Raw genomic sequence first — 22,717 nt, 5'->3', positions numbered from 1 at the left:
ATGTATGGGACGAGGAGACGAAACAACACTATCTCGTCCAATATTTGGGACAAGTTGCGACTGCAGATTGTAGATAGAATTCCTTATCTTCTAAATGCGAAATCTGCGATCGCTCCCCAAACAAACACTAGATCACAGTATGAACAAGCAAGTCATGCTTTCTATTTGGTTTAGACATCTACATCCCCCATATCTCATTCCACCTCCTATAATCTCCCTCAATCGGCCCATCCAACCTCCCAAATCTAGCGGGCTTCCCGGTATTAGCCTCAGGGAGACAAACCCACTCTCTGATACTCCCAGGTATTTCCTCGCGGACATGGCTGATGCAAAGAAGGGCTTGATCTTTGCCGAGTCCAGGAACTTTAACCTGATTACGCTTTGAGACTTCTGACTCTAAAATTTGAGGCTTTTGGCTTCCTGCTGCTCGTTTTGTTGATGAAGAAGGAGAAGAAGCGGAAGCAAATTGTTTCGTTTCTCCGTGTGCGAGGAATAAGAGGCAGCGATCTCGCACTCCCTCATCCATGCCGCTGAATGCCTCATCAAGAATTACCAGATCTGGATTCTTGATGATAGCGCGGAGGAAGAGTGCAACTCTCTGCGATGAGAAGGGCACGCCTCCAAACAGAAGTTCATCAGCCCATGCTGTACCACTGACATCAACAGAACCTGGTTCTGATCGAAGATCATGCTCGAACCACTTCAAACACGCCTCAATCTTGTCCTTGGCAGATTGGTCCAGCTTGGGGAGTCCTCTAAAAGTATCTGCCCATGCATTTTCCAAGACCTGGCGATGTGTCAGTGATTTTGGAATGTGACTGTGAATTTCAGGACTCGAATGGCCAATTCGAGCCTGTAAGTCAAAGATTGAGACTCCTCGTTGGCCTGCTTCGGGGATTCTTGAGCGGCCGAAGAGCTTTATTGGAAGACCGTATGTCTGTGGATGGTCTGAACAGATGAGGGAGAGTAGAGTTGTCTTGCCGGATCCATTTGGTCCAAAGATACCCCATCTCTCTCCTCGTTTGACATCCCACCATAGGCCATCTCGAAGCTCCGCCTGGCTATCGCTAGGAACTTCTTGTTTCCAATTACCCAAAACAGCTTTATCGCCATACTGAACTCGCACACCATCCATTTGGACTAAAGGCTCTCCAATGACTGGCTTCTCGATATCATGGAGAGGGAAGCCATCTCGGCTGAGAGGAGTCTCTTCAATTGTTGGTGAAGCAAAGGCAACTCTATCCTTGGCATTTCCAGCATGCGATGGCTCAATAATACCATCACTGGTAAGACTCCGACCAACCTCATGCATCGAATGTAACGGCATACCCTCTTCTGGCTCCGCATTTCCCTGCTGAATGTTTTTAACATGATCTCTCAACCCTTCCAAAACATCCCCCTTCTCTCCCTGAAAAGCAACCTCACAATTTCCCTTCAAATAAACCACATGCGTAATCCAATCCGGAATGGGATCCTGCGGCCTCAAAGAAAGCACCAATCTCGGCTTATTCGCCTCCGCCAGCCCATGCAGCATCGGACTCAAACTCAATAACGTCGGTGGATCCAACCCCATAAACGGCTCATCAAGCAGCAACACCTCCGGATCCCCCAACAACGCACTCGCAATCCTCGCCCGTCTAGTCTGCCCATTACTCAAATTCGAGACCGGCATATCAACCAATTCCTCCAATCTCAGATCCCTGACCACCCTTCCCAGCAGTTCCGGATCCACTTTCTTAAGCTCCTCAGAAAACGGATTCAGTTCTGTGTTCCCCTGCAAGTAATCCAATACACTGAAATCCGTGTCTTCACGCCGTGACTCATATCTCGCGCTGAGATACGCACTCTGCGGCGCCTGCTGTCCAAGGCCCTGCTCGCCATCAAATCCCACCTGTTTAATCGCCGCATTCGGATCTCTCAACCTATGGTCCTTCTGCTCGATTTCGTCTGATTCGAGGTATGGCCATGACCGTGCCGCTGCAAGGAGACAGAGGTGTTTGCCGCGGAGGATTTGCAGGAATGTGGTTTTGCCGGAGGCGGATGGACCGATGATGGACCAGTGTTCGGGTTTGGATGCGAATGCTGGGAGGGAGAAGCTCAGGTTGGGGAAGAGAGGGGGGTTGGAATGCGTGGCTGCGTGGTGGGAGTTTGGGTGATGGCGGTAGAACGTGCCATTGACGATGCTGATTACCGGTGGTCGAGTTGTTGATGTGCCATATTGACGTCGTGGTATTACACCTCTGTTAAACACTCGTGCTGTCGGTATTCGCATTGCAATTGTTGTGTTTACATGGTTTCGGAGGGGTGATGTTTGAAGTCGTAAATGATGCAGGCGAGGCTAGCGAGGCTGCGTACCCCAGAATTTGGAAACCGCGCTAGTGAGGCGTGGACCTGAGCTTTCCACGTCCGCTTTCGTGCCTGGAGCTTGTTCTATCAACCACCACACTCCTCAAACCACGAACCTCCCATCAACACCACAACAACCTCTCAAGTCAACTCCCCTTGACAAACATCATCATGGTAAGCATCTCCCGTTCCAGCAGCAATGCAATGAGCTTCCAACAGCTGCTCTGAATCCCAAGGCTGTTCCACTGGAGCTCGAAATCAAGCAAGAGGCACACCATATCATATCGCTAACACACACTCTTCTTTCTTCACAGTCAATGAGAATCGCCCCCGCCTCCGGGCACTCCACAACCCACAGCCACCTCACCAGCAAGAACATCGGCGCCCCCTCCGCCCCGGGCATCCACGACACACTGCGCGCAGGCGTCGGACCCTCCCTCTCCCAAACGACATCCACCTCCCCATCATCCACACCCGACTCCGCGCACCCGCTCGAGAACCGCCTCAAGAAATGGGAAGAGACGCAAGCCGCGCTCAAGATGGAGGGTCTGCGCCGCACGTTCGGAATCGCTGAGCCGATCCGTCGCGGTATGGAGTTGAAGATTGCGAGGGAGGGAGAGTGGAGACCTGCTGTGCTTGGAGGTGGGTTGGAGAGAGGTGTGCATGAAGATATTTTAAGGGGTATGGATATGGATATTACGTGGGAGGATGTGTTTAAAGGGGATGAGTTCAGGAGCGTGCCGGGCTTCCATGATGAGGTTGAGAGGAAAGTTCGGATGCAGTAGATTGGGATGGGATAAGCTGAGAGATGGATGGTGGGTTCAATATGCGTGCGAGAGAGGAAAATGATGGGTGGATTGAAAGATGGGTGAAATCGATGGCTTGTAATATCACTGGGCTCCCGATGGCGTTGAGGATTGGCCATAGAGGAATCAGACATGGGTTCTTGCACTTGGAAGTCTACCATTAGTGACGATGGAGCTCTGAAAGCGGATGGAAGTGGATAAGTAAACAGTGACCGCATTCTATCCAGGGTCTTTCGAGCCCAAACCCAGACAACCTAACTACCACTATACACTTATCGATATGTAATGTTCAACTCCTCGTAACTTTACACTTCACCCTCCACAGCCATTCACACCAAACCATGCAGCTCTGATTCGTACAAGTCAGATATGCCAAATCGCTGCTTCAGACCAAGCCTTGTAACCAAAGAAAATGGAATACTATGTCCGTAACGCCCTCTGAGACCTTCGTCCGTCGCATTTATCAACTACGTGTCGAGTCCCCGAACCAAAATGAATGCCGTTTGTACGTATGCATCTCCAGCCTGGTAGAGTGGCTGGAAGTCCTCTATTATCGTGGCCCCTGAATTTGGAACCGGATGTGATGGGATGGTTGATTGTTGCCCTCCCACCTATTGTATCACACATCGACATCCTGCTGTAGCCTCGCCACCTTCTCTATCTCTAGCCAAGGTTTTGCTCTTCGATGCATCTTCCTCGTCGACGATGTCTTGTGGTCGAACTGTCATGTGCACCACATTTGCTGATTCGGCGTTGAACCTGCACTCTGTAGTAGGGATGGATGTTAGCAATGTAACTTCAGACCTGTGCAGCTAGTGGTTTCATATGAAAGTAGCGGAATAACAATACCTTTTAATGGCGTCTTATCATCCAATAATCGGCCGAAGTAAATCAACCGTATACTGCTTGGGCTGCTAGGTTGAGTCTCCCACTCTTCCCTCCATTCCCGCAGAATCAACTCCTTCAACGTATACACACTGATGCTGAATGGATCCTTTCTTCCACTCTCGGTCATGCCCGGCACAGTAACATTCCTCTTCGTCAAGTACTTCTCGTCAATTCTGTATGGATGCCGTGCTCCGGTTCCAAGGAGCAGTGTGATGACCAAGACTGGTCCTGCTTCAGCAACTGGTACTACAAGACTGCTATCTGTAGATGGACCGATAGCCTCTGAATCCAACCGTTTGATCGCAGGTGCTGAACTTGACTCTCCAGCCTCAGGTGTAATTGCCTCCTTAGCCGTGGGTAACGGAGTCGATGTTGATTGTGACGTCTCGGCCGCTGGCTCGGGCTTCGTATTCTCATCGACTGGAGCTGATTGAGCCATGGTGGAGGTGTTGGCGAAAGAAGTGTCTATGGGTGAGGAGCTGGGAATCGAAACGTCATTGAGGAGGCCCTGCGAACCTGCGCCTGCTCCTGAATCTGCTGCTCCTGCTGCCGGCCTCTTCGAAACGTCAAGGTCGGTCATCTCGACGGGAATATGGGATGGTTGTTGTGCGGTGGTCGACGACGAGAGAGGTTGTGAGGCATGGGCATGGCCTGCCCCGGAAGACTCCATCTTGCTATTGGCTGAGGTGTTGCTGGCGAGTGGATGCGAGATGCTGGGCTGAGGCAGGTTTATCGGAGATGGGTATGGGGGATACGGGCTAGCGCCACCGTGCTGCAGAGTAGATTGGATTGGATGCAAGGAATCAATTCAGTGAGTAAGCAATCCGATCCGAAAGGAGGTCGGATGTTGAATGATATCGGGCTGCTCTGGCTCGTCAGCAGCAGAGGTTTGGAATGGCGAAGGCAAAGACGGGAATGCCCTCACATCTGGCGGGTTCGAACGACTGGACGACGAGGTTGGCAAATAGAAGGCAAGTGGTTTGTTTTATTATTGGGGCTGTGAGGTGATGGCGAGCAAGTCAAGGAAAGTCGGCCAGAATCTGGACTTGGCTTGGCTTGGATCTTGCTACTGTAGGTCTTGGGCGGGCGGGCGGCGGTGGTGATGCTATTATTCGCCCGGCTGGATGTTCAGCACAGAACGGTGGAGAGAGAGTGGAGTGGTGGTTGAGTTCTCCCTAGGCCTCTTTCGCCTAGCAGCTCCAGCTCCAGCTCCAGCTCGGCTTCGTCCCGTCCGGCCCAGGCTATGTGCTGAACGGCGGGCGGGGGGAAGCAAAGAGACCTGATCCTGACGACAACAGCCATGGACCATGAGACACCCCCAAATGTCTCTCTCACTCTGCCGGTATTTTGAGTGGGGGACTTTTGAGCATACAGTAACTTACTCTATAGCCATGTGAAAATAGCATTTTCCGAAGCCTTATCCGGCGTCAGGTGCAACGCAAGTGCACTCGTTGACGCAGCTGCCAATGCTCGAATGCAGCATCTGGCTATCAGCCATAGGCTGAGTCTGGCGGACCACCAGGACCCATTCTGAATCTGGGGAAACCGCTTCTTGGCGTTGAAACTCTACTGTCCTGTACTGTACTGTACAGTGTCGCATCCCTGTCTCGTCCAGCACTGTCATGCCTGGCCTGGAAGGCGAATATTTCAACGACCTTCCCTTTCTCATCCTGAACAACCACACCAAACGTTCCCCCGATCCTTTCTTTCGCCAACACTACTGTAATTTCCCAGGCACTCCCGCAACTAAGGTTCTGTACTGCACTGCGACGAAAGTATGAGTAGGGGTGCAGCATGGATTGAGGTTGGGATTGGGCTTGGGCTTGCATTTAGGGGTCACTCGACTGCCGCATGGATATCTTTCTATCATTGTGTCTCTCTCACACACACTCTCTCTCTGTTTGGCTTCCTTGGCGCGTGGCTATGGCTTGATACCTCAGCAGCCTAGCTTTACCTCTCTTTTATCTCTTCATTCCACGTGCTGGGGTTTCTTCCGAGTTACATTTCAAAATTGCATCGTCGTACTGTTTTGCAAATGCCTTCCCATCGTGCCACAAATCAGGGGGTGCTGCCGAGTGGCTGCCAGATTCCATGTTTGTGTTGCCTTTGAAGCGAGACAAGTCTGACTCTGACTGGCTGCAGTCAGTTTTTAGACATTGTTTAGGAATAGTCTCTGTTGTCATGTTCTTATTATGATGCTTACTTTCACGATTTCTTTTCATTATCAATAATTTGGAATCATGAGTGGAATCAAAGACACATGATGTACTCCGCCTCGCTCAGATCCTGATTCATCTGCACTCCCTACGTAGACAGTTGTCGACCGATGTGTCCGGCGAAGAACACACAGCAAGACTTCAAATTTGACCTCAGAGTTGTCATTAAATGCTATGACCAAGTTTCGAGATTTTGGGTTATGGTAAGGGTGTAGTAAGATTAGGTTCAACCAACACACTGGCCCCCTTGTCGCCTTCCTTGTCCGTATAGCCGATATGAAACTGGCAAATGAAATAAGCACAGGTTCTATCTCATCCCCAACTCCTGTCTTCTCTCTACTGCAAAACAAGCACGAAAGTTCTGCTGGAACCTGTAGGTGCGATAATTCCGACAGAGCTCTAGAGATTCTCAACTGCATTTCCATTCAACTTCCAAACTTTTGCATCTTTCATCACGAAATCCACACTCTTCAATGCACCAATATCCACCCTTGGGTCCATCTCAAAAGCAATGATATCAGCCTGCGTGCCTTCCTCAAACCACCCAAACCTCCGACCACAAAGAGCACCTCCACAACTTTCCCACCCACCAACCATACAGCTCTCCAACACATCCTCCAGCGGGATCCCGCATTCGACCATCAATTCCATTTCTCTCACTTTATCACCATGTCTCAGAATTCCCGTACGTCCCCCACACGCAAGCCTCACTCCAAGATCATACGCCCTTTTCGTCTGCTTCGACAAAGCCGGCAACCTCAACGGTTGCAAAACCTCAGCACTCGCGAGATTCGGCACAAGAATAACCCCCTTCTCAGCCATAGCCCTCATAATCCCCTCCGTAACCCCATAGCCCCCCTCAATACTCCTCACACCCGCCTTAATGGCCGCCATCGCGCCCTCCAAGCTCTCACAACTGGCAGCAACAGGCCGCCTAGCTAATCTCGCCTCAGCAACAATCATATCCATCTCCTCTTGGGAGAACGTCACGAAATCCGGATTCAGCCCTTTCAGTAGACAGAGCACTCCTGCCGTGTATGGATGCTGCTGCCTCGATGGCGCTCGCTTCGTCTTCGTCTTCCTCGGATAGTCGGCGAAGAAACTGATCACGTCCGCGCCGGCAATGATTCTCTTCCTCACCGCATACCTGATCTCCTCGACGCCATTCACACCTTCTGCACCAACAGGTATACAGCTATCCCTCGCACTCCTCCCATCGTGCATTCCGAATGTATCACCGCTCGCAAGTGGTCGCGTGGCGACGAAGAGCCTAGGACCTGGAATCAACCCCTTGGAAATGGCGTTGCGGAGTTCTGTATCTGCGTCTTTCATCCCCTCGGATCCTAGATCTCGGTATGTCGTATATCCCGCGAGGAGAGCCGTCTGAGCATGATTTACAGCGCGGATGATGCGCTCTGTCGAACTCTCTTCCCGCTTTAAGAAGCCAAGAGTAGGTGAAGTTGACGAGGATATCTCCGTGTCGCCGCACCAGGAAGCACTGAGTAGTGTATCCACTCCGAATCTGACATTTAATTCTGTGCTCCGAAGGTTCAGTCCTGGATTCAAATCTGGATGAGCGATCGGTGTAGTGTTCTGAGAGAAGATATGTGTATGCGCATTCACGAAGCCTGGCATCACGAACCTCCCGCGAAGGTCAATAGCATCATCAGGTAATGGATCTGGAAGCGGGAAAGCCATATCATCTCGAGTAATGATACTTGTTATCAATCCAGTGATTGTATCAACTGTGATGGAGACATCGGATAGAAATTTCTTCTGTCTGGGATCAAAGAGCGTGGATGTGTGGATCGTGAGTCGTGAGTGTGGATGGGTCATCGTCATCTTCCAAGTACAGCTGTGGTCTCCTCCAAAACAGAAACCCGGACAAGAGAAATGAAAATTGTGATGAGATACGAGTATCGGTTTACATATACTCTCTATCCTACATTCATTGTGCTTTAAAGGTGTGTTTTGAAAGCGCTGTTTGCGGATACCCCAACACGTGGAGATGTCATGGTGGATTCGAAATGCTGCAGTGTGAGTTGTGCGGTTCCACTTTTACAACTAAATTTCACCGTCTTTCGAATTCCACCTTTTCACATTTTCAGTTGAAATCCCATCCCGAGAGGACAATTCATGTATCAAGCCCTTTAAGATTTTCGACCGCTACCTCCCTAATAGCAATCCCCTCACCCAGTCACTTTCAACCTCCCACTTTCTCCACACTCAGCAGCAATTTTCTTGGCGCCGAAATACTCAATTCTCGGTACACATCACAGGAGTAACTATCATATCTCGATCTTGAAACGACGATACTCAATTGGAACGCCCTGCATATGGTTTAGGTCGGATATGTGTTTTGTTACATGGTGGCAAACGTTCCTGGTATGGCTTAATGGTTGACTTTCGGATCTTTGGTGATCTCTATTTTTTAAAATTGCAAGACTTTCGCTCGTAATGCTTTTCTAATGCAGTATTATGTCTAGTTCCAGTCACTACGTTCATTGATGTAGACAAGTAGGTAAGGATAGGGACGTTGCCGGCCAAATGCTCGGTAAACAAGTACTCGGCCCGATGCCGATGTCCCGACCGGCTATCAACCCCCCACTCTTGACTGTCCCATTTGGGAAGCTCCAGTTCCGTGACTTGCAGTTCCGGACAACCTTTCGGCCATTCACTTCACGTTCCCGGTACTTCAGATCAAAAGTAAACATCAGCTCGCCTACCCACCCACCAAAACATCTACCAAAACCCTCGCCCCGCTCCACCACCCACCAAACATGTCCGACCCCCTCCCCACAATCCTCATCACCGCAGGCCCCTACCAATTCCTCTCCACCCTCTCCCCCTCCGCCCCCCAAACCGTCTCCCTCTTCCTCACCCTCCTCCCCTACCAGCAAAAGCTAATCCACGTACGCTGGTCCGGCGAGGGCCTCTGGATCCCCCTCGGCGAAACGAACTTCGACCTCCCCTTCGAGAACCACACCGCCCACCCGGCACCCGGCCAGATCCTGCTGTACCCAGGCGGGATCTCCGAAACGGAATTCCTGGTGTGTTATGGAGGCGTGGCGTTTGCGAGTAAGATGGGCATGTTGGCTGCGAACCACTTTTTGACGGTTACGGAGGGGACGGAGGATTTGAGGAGGTTGGGGGAGTTGGTGCTTTGGGAGGGGGCGAAGGATGTGCGGTTTGAGGTTGCGGATGAGGAGATGTATGATTTGAGTTTCTTTTGGCGTTTGTGTGGTTTTTGAGTGGGCTTGCTGACCTTTGTTAGGATTCGGAAATTTAGACAGGAGAGGAAGGCGAAATTGTGAGATGGGAAGAGTACGGGACCAGGCGTTTGAGAGCAGCAAGATTAAAAGTTTATGGGTTAACACTTTGTTGTAGATGGATAGATTATGGCAAGAAGGGATTCTCAAAAGGCTGTTGCCATTGAACTAGACACGAATTCTTGCTCTGTGAGATATACACTTCATATCTCGCAAGCCCCAAAATCAGTACCGGAATCCTATGTGAACTATCTCAACTTCCATTCTCTGAAGATGAGAAAAGCGATTTCATACACTACTGTGAGACTTATTTTCAGATATTGCAAGAACCATATCGAAATCGGCGGTGCTTGTGTTCGATTTGATGAAGAGAAGAGGAGTCCCACTAGAATGGGCTCTATATAACGCTTAACAGACGCTGATTGAACGATTTCAGTTCAGCGGCCAAAGTCGACCATGATATTTTGAATCCGAATTTATTTTTGATTGCTTTTGGGGTTTCAGATAAAATATTACAACGCATAGGGGGCAGTGCATGCTCAGAAGCCGTATTTCTCATACAAGTAAACATAGCTAAGCGAGAAATGTCAGATCAACCGAGTCCAGATCTGAGCACATTCTCTGAAACACGCAGTAGTACTATCCATTTCAACTCGATAGCCATGACCTAGTCTTACGCTTAGTAGGACTGGTCTACGAGACGCTTACTACCAAGCCACATTACAGAAAGATCAGGATGTCTCCAATCCACCAAGGCTTCAAATTTTGTCGGAACACTCCTTCCACAAGCACAAAGCAAACTTGAGCACAGGACGTTAGTCAACAGTACAAGTACTCAGTTGATCTTCAGGGGTTCTACTTCGTTTAGGTACATCTTTTTGAACAGCAAGTGACACGGTCCAGATCGACGTGTTTGACAGTCTTGGACGGAGGGCTAAAATTGAACAAGCGTCTATTCGCAAATCATCTAAAATTATGTTGACACAACGAGACTGTTATAGGAAAACCAAGTTCCACCAAAACTCTATCACAAAGCACCCACTAGTAGGTCAAAGTGACCATCTTACCATGCCACTTGGAACCATCGCCCCTGATACATTCTTCCACAATCCATAATGCCACATCCTCTCGATGAATCACATACCCAACAGCCACATCTTTAATGTTCTCTGTCTCCGGCAAAGCACCAGGCGTCTCAGTAGAAGTGCGAATCCTTCCAATTCCCTTGCTCTCCCCATTCCACAGGAAACTAGGTCTGATCAAGACCCACCTGCGTGTCCTTCCTTCGCCATGGATCATCGCCTCCTCCATCTTCTTCTTGTCCTTGTGAGGAGTGCTTAGCATCCAATGATACAAGGGCATCATCGCTATCGGGATATCGCGTCCTTTGGCACTGATACCAGTTGTGCTCAAAAGGACGAATTCAGGCCCACCGACTGGAATCTGCACCGTCTTCTCCGCCTCCAGTTGAGAAAGCGCTGAGAGGATGGATTTCGTGCCATCTTCGCAGATCTTGGGGTCTCTGGCAGTGAAACCCAGGCCTTTAAGCTCGATGACCATACCGATTGCTGAGACGACTATATCGACCACTCGGTTGTTGATAGTGAGAGTTGACTTGATCGCGGCGATGTCGCGGATATCGCCTTTAATGATGTGGAGATTGGGATATTGAGATGAGAGGTCGGCGAGCTTGGCGGGAGTTCTGGCAAGGACATTGACGCTGTGTCCTGCTTTGAGGGCGAGGTTGAGACTAGCCAGTCCAGTTCCTCCTGTTGCTCCAAAGATGGCGACTGTCTTTTGAGCGGATGTTGACATTTTAAGTGCGGGGTCGGTTATTTGAATACTGAAAAGCTGGATAGTTGATGTTTGAAATTTGAAATTTTAAGGTGAAGATGTTATTCAGAAGGTTGATGTAGTAGATGAAAGATTGAGATGGAGCATGAAGAAACAAAATAACTAGAAAACACCTAGACTTATATATCTCCTTATCATGTAAACACCTCAGAATCAATGCCCCTATACCGCGACATGAGGAGGTCGTCAAATCTAATGGTTAGCCCGGCGGCGCATCGCATGAATATCAAACGACAATTGAACAGCTACAGTGGCTTGAGCTGATCGGCCAAGAGAGGCTGTACGTACACGTATGAGAGAAGCAGATCCGTTCTACGCCGCATGCTAATTTCGGCTGAGAAGGAGCTGCGTACCTAGATGAATCCAAAGCATGATTCGTCAAAAAACGTGGAGCAAACACTAAATAGAACAGCAGATAACAAATTGATAAGGTACGGCCGTAGATATACCACTTGGTATTCTATTCTGAGATGTGGTTTGAGAAAGCTGTGAATATAGGAAAGAAATCGGGTCTTCAATTGTTTGAAGTTAAATGTCCCCCAGTCGCTAAGCCTGAGTGGCGTTCCGAAGCGGGAAGACTTTGGACCGGTCACGTGAATTCGGCCAAACACAAGATTCTTGAAGCGCCACCAAGCCCAGCCTAACAAAGCTCTCCCTTTGGCACTTATCCATGATACTGGTTGTCTCCGGAGATCCTCAGAGACTGGAACTCTTCAGCAAGCCATTCGCTAGACTATTACGAGCAGCCCAGGACGTCTGTCCAAGTTCCCTGGTGACATAGATACAAGTTCACAACGGAACATGTCATTTTTGAAACGAAATTCTATTTCATATATACAGCATCAATTCCATGCCAGAAAGCTATATGTGCGTGTGCCAATCTGTCTCGCTGCTCCCCTCTGGATTTTCCGTCGTAGGGTCCTCGACTGTCATGATCAAATCCCGTCACCCTACAAGTTCTCTCTCATCCTGGCGGCTCCCTTCTCAGTGTCGCTGCTATCAACACCCATCGCCTCTTGTCTCCGTCTCAAAGCTGCATCGATTGTGTCATGTCCCGCAGCTTCTGCAATATCGGAATCCTCCCTAACCTCAAAGCTTCGCTTCAGGTACTCCGGTCCAACGAACGTCAAAATGATGACATACGCGTAAACACATCCCATAAATATACACATTACTTTGCCATATTGGTATCTCTTGGTGCCGTCTGCCTTGGGAGGAAGCGGGAACTGAGATCCGATTGTTGACTCGATGGTGGAAGATGCAGATGAAACAAGATTGCCAAGCTGGTAAGCCGTGCCGACTACGAAAGTACGGAAGGAACCTGGGGACAGTTCCATGAGATGGATGGGAATCACACCCCATGCTCCCTGAACGCAGAACTGCTCAAAGAATGCTGCAGCAATCACAGCTTTGCTGCTAGTGAAAGTATATGGATAAAGCAGAGCACCACCGATGATGCTGATGATGATAATGGAGAAGCGACGCCCAAATATCTGAGAGCAGTATCCGATTACTGTACCTCCCGTCATGGCTCCGAGGTTGGCAACAACTTGGGTTACGGTAACTGCGTTGGGACTAAAATTGAACTGGTTTTGAAGCATGGTGGGGTACAGATCCTGAGATCCATGAGACTTGATAACTGTTAATGAAGATCTTGATACTTAAGATGGAAAAACCTACCATAAAGTTGAAGCCAGCCATGAGAAGTACCAAATAGATGAGGAGGAGCCAATGGCGCTTCAAAGCGACTTTACCTTCAGCGATGAAGGTCTTTCCGATATTTCCACGCTCGTTTCGGACCATCACTCGCTCCTTGTACGCATCGGTCTCGGGAAGGCACAACCGAAAAGCAATAAACAAAACTGGGGGGCAAGCACCAAACCAAAAGAGTGGTCGCCATCCATGGGAAGTGGTGTTGACAAGAGCTCTCGCAAACGCAGTAGCGAGAAGATACCCAAAAGCGTAGCCCTGCTGCAGCATACCGGAAATCAGACCACGAGCCTCCTCAGGACAATCTTCAAGTGCTGTAGCAGCGGCATTTCCATAAAGACCACCCATTGCGACTCCAAACAGGGCTCTGCAGGCAAGGAATTGTGGATATGTTTGGCAAAACCCGGTACCTAGTTCGAGAATGATGAAGAGTATATTGTTTACGACGAAAGGCCACTTTCGCCCGTATCGATCGGCTGCGAGACCGAATATGATGGAGCCGACGGACCTGAACATCAAGACCAACGTGATTCCCCATGTGATTTGTGTATTTGTTTTGTCGAATGTCTTCCCAAGATCATGAACTGTCAAACTGACGGTGAAGAAATCGAAGGCATCCCAAGTCTGCACGGCTTCATCAGCCAATATACTCCAAAAAAGAAGGGAGATAGGCAAGGAAAAAAGTAGGGACATACCCAAGCAAGGAAAGCTACTAAGAAAAACATCCATTGTTTGGTGTTCAGCATAGCAAGTAGCCTGAACGGATTAGGTGCCTTGTGCATTGGAGGCTTGAGGGTGCTGAATCGTGTTGTTGCATATTCGGCCACAGTCATCTCCTCTGGAGCATGACTCTCGTGAAAAGCATCAGGGCTGTGACTCGGACGAGCGATTTTCTCATCGCTGATTTGGTCTGCCATTTTGACGTGGACTTGAAGTTGTTGTGCTGGTGGTGTCAGTGCTGTCCTTGAACGGTTATTGTTCAGCTGAGACGGAGGGGGACATCTAACCAGGGAAGGTACGATGATGCTCGTTATCACTTACCAAAGGACCTTTGGGTATTGACTTCTGCTGTAAGGGAAGTTCACCTTCACGACGAGGTTGAAGAAGAATTAGAAGAAAAGAACAAGGGATCTCCACGACTTATCTGTTTATCGTATCTCTCGACGACATTGACCACGAGGCGGACGGAAGTGCAACCCTGTCCCTCCTACATTAGTCCCTGTGAACCGTGCCGTCAAAGTGGTCCTACCTCGTACAGACCAAACAAACTGCACTGTTAGGTGACGATCATGACCTTTCCTAGCCCGTGGTGTTATATAGCCCCGTCGTCATACCCTTAACGCTCCACACCAGACGACTGTCCCCGCACCAAAAACAAGCCTTTGGCCAGTGAGGTGGCTGACTCTTGGAAATAGCTTCTTTTCATTCCCCTGGTACTCTACCCTGTCTTTCTTGTGCTATCCAATCACCAAGGAGGTCTTAGGACAGTCATGCTTCTCAACGGTCCTGTCGACGAAATCCCGAGAATTCCCCAGTTTTGGTTCTATCGCCTGGAAGAATGGATCCGTGGCAGATACAGTTTTAACCTGGGCGTAGGCCGCATTTTGGAATAGTTTTCTGTCATGCAGATGAGCCTGGTCTAACAGTATCGGCGAAAAAAGAAGATCCGGACCTGACATGAGCGATTTTGGCCATTCGAATTCGAGCATTCTCGTAATCAATTTGAAGAGGATTGGTACAAGAACATGAGAACAAACCAGGATATCTCGACCGCTACCGAGCTAAATAAAGGCTAGGTAACGTCCTTAATTCATAGTTTGTATTTCCCTCGACCGTTGCACGGCTGGAGAATCGATTACTGTTCGTGTTAGCGCTGTCATAGAGTTCGAACATCACGTTCCAAGTCTTTCGCTCCGATACCCCACCATTACTTTGCAGCCTGACTCGATTGACATGCACCGACAAGTTCCATAGGAGAAGAGGATATCCCGACAACGGGACCCCATGAGATCTGCACGTCAAGCGTTTAAATAAACGGCGATGAAGAGCTACAGTCTGGGCATCGTCAAAGATTGGCAATGCCCAGACATTGGGCGGCATGACAGAAGGCTTAATTGAAGTCAGCGAGTCTGTGCTGTGACGTTGTGGCTTTGAGAGCACTAGGAAGTAAACATGTACGGCTGCATTGCATCAAGTCGGTAGACGGAAGTAGCTGTGATTCGGTGACGGCATCACGAGTTCTGAGGGGCTGTGTGAGGGGTTTGCAGGAGCTTGTGCAACTCTGCGGAGGAAGTCCGCGTTTTGTTAAATATGCCCACCTTGAGAACAGCTTGCCGTCGAGGAACCAATTTTTCGGCTAGACAGTGTCTGATGCTTCAGTTTTGCTGCTTTTCAGACACAGATACTAATTTCTGCTTCTCATGTGAGGCATGACTTTCACGTTCCCTGCAGAGCTACTTCTCAAAAAGTGCGGGGTATTGACCGGAGCTGCCATCACCACGAAAGAAGACACCACGCCGGGCCGTGTGAAAACGGTAGTTCACCCTTCTTATGTATTAGTCTTGGGTTGTTTATGCTCCCTTTTTTTTAAGAGACAGGTTCGAAAGGTGGCGCAGACAAGTCTGATAATGCATCCATGTCGTCCGTCTGTTTTCCCAGTTACCTCCACATTCAACACTCAATGAGAAGCTCTGAAAGCTATGTTTGGTCTAACATAAACATAATATACTCCGAAGCGACACATACGAATTTAAGCTGGCGAAGTTGATAGGAATGATATTGGCCCTTGCTCAAGATCTTTTTCATCCTTAGGCATAAGGCAGTCCTAGAGTCCATGACATGCCTACAGAGCAAGATCGCAAGATATTGGGCTGAAAATGTGAGTGTTGCCCCACCTGATCAATAAGACCTACATGTAAGAGCATTCTGGAACAGTTCTCCTCAAATCTCTAGCAAGCTGTCACCAACCGTCGCTCAAAGTCAACAAGGCTCTATTACACTAGGGCTGAGAACCTGTAAGCATCCCAACTTAAGTCTCATGTCAGCATGTAATAAGGCTGACTGGCATTTAAGATCAGATCTGTCACGCTCAGGCTGAAACAATGAATGACGGTGACACCGCCATGCCAACGCAGTTTCGGGCAACACAAAGATCATGAGACTAGGTTTCACCGAAATGGCCTCGAGATGGGGTGGATTTGGCCCCGAAGAGATGGCCTTTTACAGCGGACATACCCTCATACCAGTAATCTGGGAGTCTGCCCAGTCTGCAGCCTGTCTGCCCTTACTTCATGGTGTGTCAATCTTCATGATGATTTGAAGGGCGAATTTAGCGAGCAAATCGCTTGACGAGACTTGCAGCCATCCTCGGTCACGTTGGCATCCTTCAAAATATACTTTCTTCGTTAAAAGACGCAACGGGAATGTGATGACAGCTTTCAATCACCGCAGCCTTATCATCTAACCTCTTCGCAAAGATATAAGAGTTACTTGCTTCTTCGTGTCTGGAGAAAGCGGGCGACCACAGATGCCGATCGTGGAGATGCAACGAAGTATTAATGACAACAACCTTCGAACAAGGCTGCCAAGACTCAAATCAGAATGGCGAATACACCATCGATCCACATTCCCTACCCATATGAGACGCTGAAGTCAGGTGAGATCCGTCTCCTCAAGATACTTCCTGGGTCTCAGCCCGATAGAATCAAATGCAAACTCATCTCGGAATATCTTGAATCCAAGCCCAGCTATGACGCTCTGTCTTATTCTTGGGGCAGTAGCAAAGATCAGCATCATGATATCTGGATTGATGGTTTTTCGGCGCGTGTACGAGATAATTTGTACGATTCACTCTTGTCACTCCGGAGGAAGTGCCACGAACGGGTGCTTTGGGTTGACGCGATCTCTATCAATCAATCAAACGACAAAGAGCGCAGTTCGCAGATTCCTCGCATGGGCGAGATCTATGAACAAGCCGACAAAGTGTTCATCTACATTGGTGCAAAATCAAACAATAGCCGTCAGGCTTTCTCCTTCGTCAGAGAGATCTACAAATTGATGTGTCCTTATGGCCCAGAGAACGACCCAGAGTTGCGGAAGTACACTTTGTTGAATTTCATCAACGACCCACAGAATCTGCACAAGTGGTGGGCTCTTGATGATCTTTGTAAGAGAAGATACTGGAAAAGACGATGGATCATCCAAGAGATCGCACTCGCGTCCCGACGCAGAATACAATGTGGAGAAGACTATCTGGATTGGGAACCTTTCGAGGCAGTCTGTCAGGAGATCGAGAAACTTCCCAAGCCGAACGATCGTGACCAGCCATTTCCGAGCGCTGTTGATTCCATCCGAGAAAGTCTCGCAACAAGACACGCATCACTTCGAAGCCAAGGTCGAAGAACATTCAGTCTACAGTTTCTTCTGGAAGCCTTTGAGCATTCCCGATGCAAGGAGCCTCGAGACAAGATTTACGCAGTTCTAGCACTTGCCGACCTCTCGTCACCTGAACCTCTCATTGCCAACTACGAGAAGCCTCTACTTGAAGTTTACGTGGATGTCACTTGGTTCCTCGCACGGAACTATGAGTCCAAAACACCACTTGGAACTCGACATCTCGGTTTTTCAAAGTCCATTGTGCGGGCTAGCCAGGCTGTTCAACGAAACCTTGGAGATGTTTCCCTAAACATCAAGCAAGACGTCTTGGAAGCAATATCAGCATCTCTCTCCATCCCACGGTCCATGGCTGCTGGAGTAATTCTGATCAAAGGACTTCTAGGCGGAGTCCTCACTCATACCCATCCGTACACCAAAGACACATCAATCCCAAATGTCGCAGATACATTCCGAAAACTTCCTTCATATCACTGCAGACCGAGGAAAACACTCAAGAGGACAACGATTCTCCAACATGGTGTAGATGGATTCGACGAGGATGATCAGAAGAGAGTCGTTTCCTTCAACAGTCGAATCTCCTACGGCATGCGAGGCTGGTCTCCAGCACAGTATGAACCTCGCGACGAAGAACAAGTGAGCGATGGAGGATTCATTCCCGAAGCTCACGGACGCAACGTCAAGAGACGAAACAGTATCGAAGTGAAGGCAGGCGAGTTCAAGGTTTTCCTCGAGAAGTCCGGGCTCATGGGTATTGCTCCCGCTGAAGCGAAAGAAGGAGACTTCACTTGCCATTTCTTGAACTGTGATGCCGCTGCAATTATTCGTCGCCAAGGCGACAAGTACTTTTTTGTTGGGAGGACTCTGATATTCAATCGAGAAGGATGCAGCTCGATGCGGCTCAATGAATGGTCGACAAAGAATTTCAAGTATTTTGTTCCGAATGAGGAAGAGTTACCGGCATGTACCAATAGCATAAGCTTTTACGTCGATGTTGCAACGTTGCAGTTATTGACTAGATAATACGGAGGTACTGGCCGCCATATTCATTAAGCGAGAATCAACACAGCATACCTGTCTTGCGTGCTTTCCTTCAGTAAACTCTCTCCGTCCAGCTTAGCTCCTGACTTCATGACCTGAGAACATATGTCACTCAACTTCCTGTACTTGATAGCAAATAAAGTATTTATGTCCACTGGCCAGGCATAAGAAACTCTGGGTGACTGTGATTAGGGGATACCTTATCGTCCGTCACGTGGCTCAGACAGCAGACCCCAGTCCAGATATCATTGAAAACAACAAGTCCAAGAATCTCAGACCAGAAGCCACAGAAGTAAAGAAGTCTTTCATGACAAGTGTTACCCTGCTCTATCATCTTCTCCTCTTGTGCCTACCTATCTCACTCTTTGAGATCACGATACTTGGCTGATCCACTAAGTCAAAACAACCCCCAAAATATCTCTCGAACTTCCCCCTCCTAAGATTGAAAAGAAGTTCTCAGGTAGGCGCTAATGTCTCCATTCATCCATGAGCCTCCAACTTTCCATTCCATCCCATTCAAATCACTCCGCCACCACTAGCACAAAGCCTACCTACCTAACTTAACCACCCGCCGGCATCTTCCCTCCGTCTCCCCTCCTTAGCGCATCAATCAACCCACATCTCCACCTCACCTCACCACACCCCGTCAACCCCACTCTTCCACAAACACAAACACGCACACACACTCAAATTTTCCTTTTCCTATCATATAACGAAATAAGCATAACCCAAACATCCAATCAGCAAATCCAGCCGATTAGATGAGCAATCATCAAACAACACAACAAGCGTTTGTGGTTTAGTGGTAAAATCCATCGTTGCCATGTGACTGACTCTCTTTCCAAGAGTGGTTCCAGCGTCGATGGGCCCCGGGTTCGATTCCCGGCGAACGCAACAGTAAAACTTATCTTTTTTTGTTCTTTTGTCTTTTTTGCTTTTATGTTTGAGGGGAAGAAAGGACTGCGTTGTGGTAGGGGTTTTTTTTTTCTGCGTTAAGCAAGTGGGGCTTAGCCGAAGTCACTTTACCTAGGTCTCAGGTATTGAGCGAGGAACTCTTTCTTTTGCACATTTTTTGGGGATGAGACAGAGACAGACAAACAGAGCTGATTTGGCTACCGTAATGATTCCTTCTAGATTGAGATAGTGAGCGCCGTGGTGTGGTGTCGTGTTAGCAGGACGGAGTGTATGTATCTATCTAGGTACGCTGCGTAGGTGGAAGAAGCGGTGTGAGAAAAAGGGATGGACAGCACAGTCTAAGCGAGCGAGTGTTGTCACCATGGAAATGGTCCTCATATCTGAATATGAACACGGAATAATCACATTATCTATCGTCTCGTTGAAGTACAATTAAAGACTATATCTGGCAATAAAAGAACTCTCAGGGTTAGAACCAATTAAGACATCCAGAAAACCTCTATGTCAAAAAAGTCAACATGAGAAAACAGAGCTCTCTCGTCCAAGAATCTCAAATCTGCAACTCTTCTATCCTCCAGACCTGATTACAATCTATCCAAATTCAGGAACTCACTGATCAGTAAGTACATCTTATGCAGTACATAGAAGCCGCGCTGGATTGGGGAAATGGGTTGAGCGTTTCCCTCTTTCTCATCTCTGGTGAGCACCAGTCCTCTTACTTCATGATTATACTGGCAGGAAAGCACTTTACCTATCTGGGAAGTAGAGTTCTGCTGAATTCGTGTTAATACACGTGTTATTGCACATTGTTCTACATGCCCGCATCATTAAATTTGAGAAATAGGTTTCATTAGAAAGTTCAGAATATAAAGCGGTCCGTTACTCGACTAGCTACCTAGGTATACACATCCCCTTCCTAATCACCTCACCAGCTCCCAAGCACCTTCTACTTCTTCCCCGTCATCTTCAACGCATACGCCACGGCCGGGACCTCCTCATCAACCTTCAAGATCGGCGGTTCCGGTCCCAGAGGCGTGATACTGAACGGATTGATCTGAGTATGGCTCTTGGTGTAATGATTCTTGATATGCGTGAACTCAGTTGTGTCTTTGAACGCCGGGATGTTCCAGTAGAGGTTGCGCAGCCACTTGTGGATGTAGGGGTAGTCGGCGCGGATGGTGCGGAGGTTGGTCTGTGATGATTGTATCAGTATGTGGCTTGGTGGTTTATTGGGTTAGGGGGGAGGTGAGAGCGAGAAGAGGAGAGATAGATGGTAAGTGAGAGGAAACATACCTTGAAATGCTGCACATAAACCACATCGAACCTCACAATCGTGGTATAAAGCCTAACATCCGCCTCCGTAATCTCTTTCCCAAAGTAAAACGGTCCATCTGTCACCTCACTCAAATGCTTCTCAACCTTATCTAGACTACCAAATAGCGTCTTGACGGCTTTCTCGTACGCCTCTTGTGTGGTTGCAAATCCAGACTTGTAGACACCGTTGTTGATGTCGTTGTAGGTCCATTCGTTTGTAGCTTCGATCTGTGATTGGAGGGCAGAGGGGAAGAGGGATACGTTCTTGTATTCGGGGGCGAGGAGGTCGTCGAACTGTCCGAGAAGATACATTAGTCTTTGAACAGACCGCTTCCATATATCGTCCTTGAATAATTTGAGGAGATGAAAGGGGGAAAGACATGCCTCCGTATAAAACATCCTAATAATCTCACTACTCTCATTACTAACAATCTTCCCCTGCTTCACATCATACAGCGTCGGCACCGTAAACCGCCCCTTATACTCCGGATCGACCTCAAAGTACACATCCCGGATATGCTTGTAGCCTTCATGGCCCTTGACAGGATCAGGTCGGACGTTCTCGCCGGGAGAATTGTCCGCGTTGGGCGAGGATGCGAAGTGCCAGCCCAGCTCTTGCATGTGCCAGTGGACAGACGTGAAAGGGATGATGTCTTGGAGACCTTTCAGTTGGCGGACGATCAGGGTGCGGTGTGCCCACGGGCAGGCGTAGGAGACCTGTATTGGAGCGAAGTCAGTTTAGAATCTGGAGAAGGTGGTTTTGCGAAGAGAAGAAGAAGGGTGAAGTGAGGGTTCAATGGAAACGTACATAGAGATGATATCTCCCCGCCTCCGGTGGAAACTCCCCTCCCTTCTTGATGAAATTCCGGAATTGCGATTGTCCTCTCTTGAACTCTCCGCTCTTGTCATTGGGAGCTACCCAGTTGGTGATCTTTTCTGCTGCCTGTCCGTCGCACACAGATTAGCAATTATTCAGTCTTCTCTCTCATATCTTCCTCCTGTCGTCTCTTTAATGAAGCTCCTCATAGCTCGCGAATGCAATTGCCATACCAAAACCCAAAAATTGGGTGTGAAGGAGGAGAGGGGTAGCTCAACCTACCATCTTTCCCAAGCTCCTACTCGAAAATCCCTTGTAATCAAATCTTCCCTTCCTAAACCCAGATATCAAGTTCGAATTTCTCTGCACTGTAACTGTACCTGTACCGAAGCGGGAACAGAGGAGCATTAAATAGTTCTTCAACAAAAAGCGCTGTGCAGTAAAATTGCAAGTATCTATCGAGTCGAATTGAAGGCGGGGTCCAAAGCTCCAAGTACTTTCTCTACCTTCGGTATCCCTACCTCCCCGCTGAGTGATGAGTACTGGTTGATAATTCCAACCAGGGTGCTTGATAATGATGACGGCACAATTCCTCGCTAACTGGCTAGGCCTAGGTCAGCGTCAGCCCCTAGAGAGGAGAGCGGGGTCCTGCAAAACATTGAGGGTTGCCCCTGCAGGGGGATTACTCAGCGTGACAAAGGGCATTGCTGCCCCGCTATGGGGAAGCAGTTTTGCTGTGCTGTTTCTTTCCCCACCTTAGTGATAGAAGAGCGTTTTCTGTATTGAGGGGCTGTTGAACTTGGTGGAGATAGGAATTTGTCAGAGGTTTGTTGGCTGATGCGTTGTCCTATTTGAGATTTGCGATGAATCCACGAAAGTAGAATCCAGATGCTGGAAGAATAGGTAGCACCAGCGAGGGAATGTTCGTAGGTCATGCAAGTTACTTGTTGTAATTGGTAAGTGCATTTGACAGTGTCAAGGAGAACGCATTTTCTATTTTGTTTACTTGCTACGCGCTAACTGATCGCAATCTGAAGATACACCGGTACTTTCTTGCTTTCTGTCTAGGTCTCATGAGCTCGCGCATCCATCCACCAAACACAACCGCCCAAGAAGACAAGAGAGAAAACACCGAGAATTTCATCGCTC

The 22,717-nt window shown here is 48.6% G+C and overlaps 9 protein-coding genes and 1 non-coding gene across 11 annotated transcripts; 4 read left to right on the top strand and 6 right to left on the bottom strand.

The window, feature by feature from the left end:
• Window positions 1-30: 30 nt before the first annotated feature.
• On the bottom strand, window positions 31-2,272 carry ONS95_014551 (uncharacterized protein; the record flags this gene model as incomplete). The annotated part of the gene is made up of 1 exon (XM_058508208.1): window positions 31-2,272. The coding sequence occupies one exon, from the start codon at window positions 2,270-2,272 to the stop codon at window positions 179-181; it is 2,094 nt and encodes a 697-aa protein (XP_058355890.1). The 3' UTR covers window positions 31-178.
• A 245-nt stretch (window positions 2,273-2,517) lies between these two features.
• UMP1 (20S proteasome maturation factor) lies at window positions 2,518-3,131 on the top strand (the record flags this gene model as incomplete). Its single annotated transcript, XM_058508207.1, has 2 exons — window positions 2,518-2,520; window positions 2,661-3,131. 2 exons carry the CDS (start codon window positions 2,518-2,520, stop codon window positions 3,129-3,131), a joined length of 474 nt encoding a protein of 157 aa, XP_058355889.1.
• Window positions 3,132-3,763: 632 nt separating this feature from the next.
• On the bottom strand, window positions 3,764-4,710 carry ONS95_014549 (uncharacterized protein; the record flags this gene model as incomplete). Its single annotated transcript, XM_058508206.1, has 2 exons — window positions 3,764-3,918; window positions 4,002-4,710. The coding sequence occupies 2 exons, from the start codon at window positions 4,708-4,710 to the stop codon at window positions 3,764-3,766; spliced, it is 864 nt and encodes a 287-aa protein (XP_058355888.1).
• Window positions 4,711-6,655: 1,945 nt separating this feature from the next.
• On the bottom strand, window positions 6,656-8,098 carry ONS95_014548 (uncharacterized protein; the record flags this gene model as incomplete). The annotated part of the gene is made up of 1 exon (XM_058508205.1): window positions 6,656-8,098. One exon carries the CDS (start codon window positions 8,096-8,098, stop codon window positions 6,656-6,658), a length of 1,443 nt encoding a protein of 480 aa, XP_058355887.1.
• A 179-nt stretch (window positions 8,099-8,277) lies between these two features.
• Window positions 8,278-9,782, top strand: ONS95_014547 (uncharacterized protein). Of its 2 annotated transcripts, none has more exons than XM_058508204.1 (2): window positions 8,278-8,641; window positions 8,743-9,782. In XM_058508204.1, the coding sequence occupies exon 2, from the start codon at window positions 9,037-9,039 to the stop codon at window positions 9,505-9,507; it is 471 nt and encodes a 156-aa protein (XP_058355886.1). In that variant the 5' UTR covers window positions 8,278-8,641; window positions 8,743-9,036; the 3' UTR covers window positions 9,508-9,782. The 2 variants fall into 2 exon arrangements, with proteins under 2 accessions (XP_058355886.1, XP_058355885.1); XM_058508203.1 differs by having other exon boundaries at window positions 8,278-9,467; window positions 9,531-9,782.
• A 664-nt stretch (window positions 9,783-10,446) lies between these two features.
• On the bottom strand, window positions 10,447-11,888 carry ONS95_014546 (uncharacterized protein). The gene has a single exon (XM_058508202.1). The coding sequence runs from the start codon at window positions 11,338-11,340 to the stop codon at window positions 10,567-10,569; it is 774 nt and encodes a 257-aa protein (XP_058355884.1). The 5' UTR covers window positions 11,341-11,888; the 3' UTR covers window positions 10,447-10,566.
• Window positions 11,889-12,032: 144 nt separating this feature from the next.
• Window positions 12,033-14,418, bottom strand: ONS95_014545 (uncharacterized protein). Its single transcript, XM_058508201.1, has 5 exons — window positions 14,339-14,418; window positions 14,131-14,287; window positions 13,785-14,032; window positions 13,060-13,713; window positions 12,033-13,010 (listed from the first exon to the last, which is right to left on the bottom strand). The coding sequence occupies exons 3-5, from the start codon at window positions 14,004-14,006 to the stop codon at window positions 12,330-12,332; spliced, it is 1,557 nt and encodes a 518-aa protein (XP_058355883.1). The 5' UTR covers window positions 14,007-14,032; window positions 14,131-14,287; window positions 14,339-14,418; the 3' UTR covers window positions 12,033-12,329.
• A 2,271-nt stretch (window positions 14,419-16,689) lies between these two features.
• ONS95_014544 (uncharacterized protein) lies at window positions 16,690-18,504 on the top strand (the record flags this gene model as incomplete). The annotated part of the gene is made up of 1 exon (XM_058508200.1): window positions 16,690-18,504. The coding sequence occupies one exon, from the start codon at window positions 16,690-16,692 to the stop codon at window positions 18,502-18,504; it is 1,815 nt and encodes a 604-aa protein (XP_058355882.1).
• An 806-nt stretch (window positions 18,505-19,310) lies between these two features.
• Window positions 19,311-19,416, top strand: ONS95_014543. Its single transcript has one exon. It is a non-coding gene; the product is annotated as a tRNA-Gly (tRNA).
• An 839-nt stretch (window positions 19,417-20,255) lies between these two features.
• On the bottom strand, window positions 20,256-22,189 carry ECM4 (S-glutathionyl-(chloro)hydroquinone reductase). Its single transcript, XM_058508199.1, has 4 exons — window positions 21,851-22,189; window positions 21,560-21,694; window positions 20,731-21,468; window positions 20,256-20,629 (listed from the first exon to the last, which is right to left on the bottom strand). The coding sequence occupies exons 1-4, from the start codon at window positions 21,974-21,976 to the stop codon at window positions 20,384-20,386; spliced, it is 1,245 nt and encodes a 414-aa protein (XP_058355881.1). The 5' UTR covers window positions 21,977-22,189; the 3' UTR covers window positions 20,256-20,383.
• Between the last annotated feature and the right edge of the window lie 528 nt (window positions 22,190-22,717).

This window comes from Cadophora gregata (assembly GCF_030347475.1).
Source record: "Cadophora gregata isolate MNR1 chromosome Unknown scaffold_9, whole genome shotgun sequence".
Classification (NCBI taxonomy): domain Eukaryota; kingdom Fungi; phylum Ascomycota; class Leotiomycetes; order Helotiales; family Ploettnerulaceae; genus Cadophora; species Cadophora gregata.
This window is presented reverse-complemented; position numbering and strand designations above follow the sequence as displayed.